Source organism: Prunus dulcis, chromosome 1 (assembly GCF_902201215.1).
Source record: "Prunus dulcis chromosome 1, ALMONDv2, whole genome shotgun sequence".
Classification (NCBI taxonomy): Eukaryota; Viridiplantae; Streptophyta; class Magnoliopsida; order Rosales; family Rosaceae; genus Prunus; species Prunus dulcis.
In genome coordinates this window covers 28,115,978-28,122,713 of record NC_047650.1, presented here as the reverse complement: position 1 = coordinate 28,122,713, position 6,736 = coordinate 28,115,978, and the positions used below count along the sequence as shown (strand labels likewise).

Genomic DNA, 6,736 nt, shown 5'->3' with positions numbered 1-6,736 from the left:
GCAGATGACCCATACGCCAACATTCGTATCACAGCTGTGAACTTCTGCTCTGGAAGAAGTCCCAAATTTCAAGCACAATTTCTCTTTTGAACAAAATATTCATCATAATTGCAAATATCATGCATGACTTTATTGAACAAATGGGGTTGCATTCTATATCTCCCTCGAAAATGAACATCAGAGTACAGAGATTGTGGGATAAAATAATCTTCCATAAGATTCTTACCCCGAGAATGTCTATGTCTGTCCACATTTGGGCGACGGCCTTCTCGTGAACCACGGCGACCCTGGTTTTCTTCCTCCAGCAAAGCAACTGCTATGCCAAGTTGCTCATCTAGTTCTCTCTGCGCCCTTTTGCTTGCAGCTCGTCTACGCATTCTTTCTCTAGTTTCTCGCTCTTGCCTCTCCAAAACCTCTTGCATGTCTGCCATTGAGAATGGAAAATGAAATCTAAAATTTGAGAAATGAAAATGTAGAGAAGAACGGGTGTGGAAGGTATGAGCTGAACCTCTGGTTTTATAGAAAAATGTACACAGATAGATATGACACGCGGCGCAATCTTAGAGGGTGAAAATCTTATCTGAAATTTGAAAATTGAAATTTATCTGAAATTTGAATTTCGAAATGTATCTGAAATTTGACATTTTGAATTTATCTGAAATTTGAATTCTGAAATGTATCTGAAGTTTGAAATTAATCTGAAATTTGAAACCGAAAATCTTATCCGATATGAATAGTATTGACACGTAGGAACCCAAAAATCTTATCCGAAAATATTATCCAAATTAATTGTTTAAGTAAACAAAGTTGTGAAAAAAACAAAAAAATGAATAGTATTTGCCATGGCAAGCCTAAACTGCTGGAAACACACTTTGCTGGAGGGGGCTAGGGCAGCCACTATTCACGTGAATAGTAGCTGCCCTAGGGCTCCCCTTGCCATGGTAAGGGACTAACCGGTTGAAATGCTCTACCATCTAATGAGAGAGGGGTGACGTCATGGCCTCATTTCAGTGTTCCCAAACCCAAATACACCATTGTAATTTGTAACACCAAGAGCATTTTCTAAGCCCAATTGTTCCCTTGTGGTCAAGTTCCAAGCATAAGCCAATCTGAAAAATGAGCCACTAAAATATCATCAGGGGCGGGGCAGGTTAGGGCAAATGAGTACGTTTTCGACTTCAAAAAGCTATAGAAAGAGAAATTACAAAGCAATTGAAATCCCGAAATTATCCCCGCCAAAATTCGACAACGATAATTTAATTTTCCTACTTTTTTGGGTAATCTGAGAACTTTCCCCTAATTTTTCATGGAAATCAATCCATTCTGCTCAAATTTTAAATCCTCTCAAGTTTTCTTAGCACTAGGACTGAAGTGGCTCGACCATGGCAGCTTCCAAGATGGTAATGGCTTCGCTCACCGCCTTCCGCCCTCTAACTTGCGCTGCCTCAACCTCAACCTCTTATCCTGGGCGATTGGCCCCATACCCACCTGACCTGATCAAGTGGGTTCGTAGGGAAGGAGGGTTCGTGCACGAAGCCGTGAAGATAGCTCAAGATAGTTCCTTTGGTTTTGGACTTGTGGCTTCAGAGGAAATCCCGAAAGGTTCTGAACTAATTGTTCTTCCCGAGCACGTACCGTTGAGATTTGGCTCTCTTGAATCAGAGGGTGGAGATGGTGGGCTTGACTCTGTTATCGTCAATTTGGCTCGCCACGTTCCTGGTAAGTGTTCTTTGGCTTTCCCATTTTATTAGGTTTATGCTTGTATTTCGGTGTAATTTGTTAGTGGGTATTTCGCATTTTGCTAGCTTTCACTTTAGTGGTGTTCAATTGTAGAATTGTAAGTGGCACCTCTCATTTGGTTCAAAATAGCAGTAAAGCTTGAACTTTGATGTACATGTATGCTAGTAAGTTGGAATTGAAGTATCGTTGCCATGGTTTTTGGAATTCTCAAGTCACTTGTGTAGCACATGGCATTCTGTGTTTATCTCAGTCAAGACCCTACAACTTTACTGTAGCATTAGGTTTACTTTACTCTGCAATCTGCATAGGTTGGTAACTTAAAAGTTTTGTACATTAGGCTGTACTGAGTTTTGAATATGAGTAAATCGAACACTGTGGAAGCATTTGGCAGAGGAACTTTGGGCAATGAAATTGGGTTTGAAGCTTCTGCAAGAAAGAGCAAAAACTGGATCCTTCTGGTGGCCATACATCAGCAGCCTCCCTGAAACATTCAATATACCCATCTTCTTCCCTGGCGAGGACATAAAGAATTTGCAGTATGCTCCACTTCTTTACCAGGTACCTTATTTGACCACATAAATGTCAATGTTTCTGCCAAGCTAAGGTCTTGTCTATCAAACCATATAAGACCTGCAAAGAAAAATATGTCGGGAACATATAAGACCACCCTCCCTAGTCCTTCCCTCTCTAGTTTGTGTTGTATTTAAAATGTAGGATAGCTATTCTGATATCTCAGAAAATTGTGGGTTATGTCAATGGTTGGACATTGGCTCGGAGTGGGTTGGCTGAATCCTGACTTGGACATTTTTGTAAATTGTGTTCAATAATTGGGAGGATTGCTGGACCTCCATGCAATGTACCTGCCTATCAATGTCCCTTGAGCAGACTAGAAGAAACAATATGTGTTTTATTTGTCAGAGAACTTTCAGTGAGATCCCTAACCAAGAGATGGACATGTCCTCTAGTTTACCATATGTTAGCCTCTAGGTTGCCTTATTTGCTATTGGGTATGCTTTGTCCCACATACATTTTGTTTTTACTTTAGGACATTAAAGAACAGAATAACACACTTCAATCAGTCTCCTTAATCCTAAATTTGGGAGTTGGACAAAATCTGACCCATGGAGGCATGTCACGTTCAATAGCTTGATTTGAAGGCCTTGTAATATAGTTTTGTTAAGATTCTTATCTTGACGACCACTTGATTTCCACAGCAAGCTTTGAAGGTTTAATGATTCCCTGTTGCAGGTGAACAAGAGATGCAGATTTCTTCTTGATTTTGAACAAGAAGTCAAATGTGCTCTGGAAAATTTGAAACCAAATGATCACCCTTTTGGTGGCCAAGCTATAGATGCATCCTCCCTTGGATGGGCAATGTCAGCAGTTTCGTCTCGGGCATTCCGTTTGTATGGTAAAAAGCTTTCAGGTGAGATCAACAATGATGTCCCGATGATGCTTCCTCTCATCGACATGTGCAACCATAGTTTCAAGCCAAATGCCATAATACTTCAGGACCAAGATGACAGGGATGTGACGATGCTAGTAAAGGTTTTATTTGCCTTTTTGTTTCTTTAACTTCATTCTGAAATTCTCCAACAGGGATTGCAGGTTTCTTTACTCATCAAGATTCTCTCTCATTCCAGGTTGTGGCAGAAACGGGGATCAAACAGAACGATTGTTTAGTACTTAACTATGGGTGTTTAAATAATGACCTTTTCCTGCTGGATTATGGATTTGTGATACCATCAAACCCCTATGATTGTATTGAGCTGAAATATGATGGAGCGCTTCTGGATGCTGCAAGTATGGCTGCTGGAGTATCATCACCCAACTTCTCTGCACCATCTCCATGGCAGAAAGAAATTTTATGCCAGCTAAAGTTAGATGGGGAAGCTCCTCTTCTTAAGGTTTCTACTTTCCTGAAAACATATTGTTACTGTTATCCTGCTTTATGATTTGATTTCGATCAATGAATGTTCACCATGGGTTGGAGCAAACTTTATTCATATAATTTCTCAGTTTTAGTTTGAAGAAAAACTCTGGTACTTGTATGCTGTATTTGGGTGGTTAGATGGAAATGGCTTATTGGCTTTTGGTGGCTTGAAATATATTGCATGGATATTATCTGTTTGCTGTAAATGCTTTACAAATAATCTTCAGATTTATGTAAAGGACGTCGGCTGTTATGAATTGTGCTGGATGTTTCACAATTTTTCGTTTTTCTGTCTCAATTTCTAGAACAAAATCACCCGCAGAAATTTTGTGGCATTTAGCTCTGAGGAAGTTAGAAGAATGCATGTGAATCACTCTTTTACTATCCGGTCCCTAGTACTTACCTTTCAAACTTTTTGTTGGCCATTAGCATAGTTAGAGATCTAAACTTGCTATCAGATTGATCATGTTAGTTGTACTAAATTTATGAAAGACTTCCCTCTTTAGACTTTCTGGTACACAAATTGGGTATTTAACCTTTCTTCTCTTGTTTTGCCTAATAGGTATGCTTAGGGGGTTCGGAGTTGGTTGATGGGCGCTTGTTGGCAGCCTTAAGAGTTGTTCTTGCCAGTGACATGGAAACAGTTCAGAAGCTTGATTTAGATAAACTTAAATCTATTTCAGTTGAAGCTCCCCTTGGTATAGCAAATGAGTTAGCTGCTTTTCGCACCATTATTGCATTATGTGTGATTGCACTGGGACACTTCCCAACCAAAATCATGGAGGATGAGTCCCTGTTGCAAAAGGGTGTTTCAGATTCTACTCAGTTGGCTATCCAGTTCCGAATTGAGAAGAAATCTGTCATTATAGATGTGATGAGAGATCTCACAAGGAGGGTGAAATTACTAGCATCAAAAGAAACAGCCACTGCTCAAGGGTAAATTGTTGTGGTAGAGGGATCATCCTAAAGGTGGCATGTCTGCACACGCAACTGTATTTTTTTATTATTTATCGAAGAGCACACAACTGTCTCTTATACATGTTTGTTGCCTTCGTTCTTTTCTGCTACTTTGTTTTGCAATTACTTTCTGATCTTTAGTAATTTGAGTATTATCTTTATAGAATTTTGAATATACTGGGTTTTCTAGTATTAATAGTCACAGCTTTAAAACTCGATAAACATTACTGGGTTGTTGAACATTTCAAAAATTCCGCAAGATCTTATGAGAAAAACAAAGAACAGAGATTAATCCTCAAAATGTGATTAGGTTCTATGTATGGTGGTTGTTGTTCATGTGCATGCGCATGACAAACACATAGATAAAGAGGGAAAGTCTAGTGGTAGAACGAAAATATGATGTATGAGATCATAACTGCAAAACTTACAGGAATCTAATCATAGAAATTAACCAAGAAACGTTAAGTTTCGCTATGCCTTTGAGATTCCCACCAACTCCTACCTGTACAACTAAACTAGTAAAACCCCAAAAAACCAAAACTCTCATGGTTGCTGTGGTAGAAACCAGAAAGCAAGAAAAACAGTAATATAAAAAAAAAACAACAAAAAGCAAAAAAGTTAATATCTAAAGCGTCGCCACCATAACCATGCAAGCTGAGGCAGGGCAACCCCTATCCCTCCCTCCCTATGCAGCCAATCCCAGCGGAGAACGCGAACGCTGGCGAGTAATCTGGCGGAGAAGGACTCGTCTCAGTCGCAGCTCTGCAGGCTGCTCCAGAGACGGGTGCTTGATTTTCTCAAACTCTTGCTTGATCTTCATCACTTGGCTGTGAATTGGAACACCCATGTAGCTGCCCTCTTCATCCATGTTCCTGTTGTTGCTGTTGTTTTCGTCTGTGTTGATGTTGTTGTGCTCCATATCTCCGGCCAAATTAGCTTCACAAGAAGGCTCACACAACCCAAGCTCTTTTCTGTTTTTTGGTTGCTTAGGGCGTCAAGAAATTGATCACACCTTAGGCCTTGTGTATCTGTTTTCTTGAAGAGTTACGAATGTATTGAATACTTTAAATACGGAGAGAAACGAAAAAGACACGATTTCTTCATGAGCAGTGAAAAAGGAAGGTATTTGCAGAAAGGAAGGTGCTGCGGCTCAAGGGCACTATTAACAGTAATTGACTTTCTTCGTATGAATCAATTTTAAGACGGCTCTCCAAAACTTACCCCTTTTAAACTTGGATCAACATTACCATATTGACCATGCTGGTTGGGCACACTCGACCCTTTTTATTTATTTATCTTCCTATTGGTGGAGTGGGTCAAATGACCCCCTAATTTTCTTTGGCAACTATTGGAGGGTAGGCATCGTCATGACTAATTTGATTAATGGTCTTATAATGCAGACACTTACAATTTGGGTCATCTTTGGTCAAAGAACAATGGCAAGTCCCACAGAGAGAGAGAGGGTATAGGAATAGGTGGTTGGGTGCCTGGGCAAGCGACCGGCCTTTCCACACTTGTTTCAAGGATTTCTTCATTTGACTGGATTTGCTTTTAATTTAGGTATAAAGATGTACCAAATCAAGGTAATTAATGCATATAACTTTATTTGCCTTGGACTTGTTTTCCTTTCCCGTCTCAAGAATTCTAAGATTGGCTAAAATCCAATGAAATTTTTGCCAGCAAAAGAAAGGATGAATATGTATGAAAATTTTACCTTGGACTTGGCTTGATTGGATTGGATAGACACTAGAAACTTAGTGGCCAAGCTATACATTTCTTTTTTCTGGAGAATGGGGTGATCATAAAGTTTCTTTTTGATGATTGTGAAATTAGGGCAAATGGATGATTCTTGTGAACTAGAAGAAAATGACGAATATCTTTAACCCTTTGTCCCTATAAATAAAAAAAAAGAATTTTCAAAGATGGCTTCACTTGACTTTAAGGGAGGTCCATAAAACGGAGATATTACTATTTTGTTATCCTGACAAATAATGCTTTAACACGCGTGTAACGTAACATTATTGGTTGGGAGTAACAACGTTTTGCTATCCCTATTGCAACTAAATTATTTTTATTTTTATTTTTTTCTTAGTAGACAGTGACAGT

At 39.3% G+C, this 6,736-nt stretch overlaps 2 protein-coding genes across 2 annotated transcripts; one reads left to right on the top strand and one right to left on the bottom strand.

Moving 5' to 3' along the window:
- Positions 1-1,115: 1,115 nt before the first annotated feature.
- Positions 1,116-4,826, top strand: LOC117626079 (actin-histidine N-methyltransferase). Its single transcript, XM_034357726.1, has 5 exons — positions 1,116-1,719; positions 2,132-2,298; positions 2,989-3,288; positions 3,384-3,647; positions 4,236-4,826. The coding sequence occupies exons 1-5, from the start codon at positions 1,383-1,385 to the stop codon at positions 4,611-4,613; spliced, it is 1,446 nt and encodes a 481-aa protein (XP_034213617.1). The 5' UTR covers positions 1,116-1,382; the 3' UTR covers positions 4,614-4,826.
- Positions 4,827-5,014: 188 nt separating this feature from the next.
- Positions 5,015-5,832, bottom strand: LOC117626096. Its single transcript, XM_034357750.1, has one exon. The coding sequence runs from the start codon at positions 5,547-5,549 to the stop codon at positions 5,316-5,318; it is 234 nt and encodes a 77-aa protein (XP_034213641.1). The 5' UTR covers positions 5,550-5,832; the 3' UTR covers positions 5,015-5,315.
- Positions 5,833-6,736: the final 904 nt, after the last annotated feature.

What these genes read in the sequence shown, in the direction of transcription:
- LOC117626079 (XM_034357726.1), top strand. Translation starts at nt 1,383, where the DNA reads ATGGCAGCTTCCAAGATGGTAATGGCTTCGCTCACCGCCTTCCGCCCT. An exon ending in ATGTGACGATGCTAGTAAAG is followed by an intron (nt 3,289 to 3,383) that starts GTTTTATTTGCC and finishes CTCTCATTCCAG; the next exon opens with GTTGTGGCAGAAACGGGGAT. An exon ending in GGGAAGCTCCTCTTCTTAAG is followed by an intron (nt 3,648 to 4,235) that starts GTTTCTACTTTC and finishes TTTGCCTAATAG; the next exon opens with GTATGCTTAGGGGGTTCGGA.
- LOC117626096 (XM_034357750.1), bottom strand. Translation starts at nt 5,549, where the DNA reads ATGGAGCACAACAACATCAACACAGACGAAAACAACAGCAACAACAGG.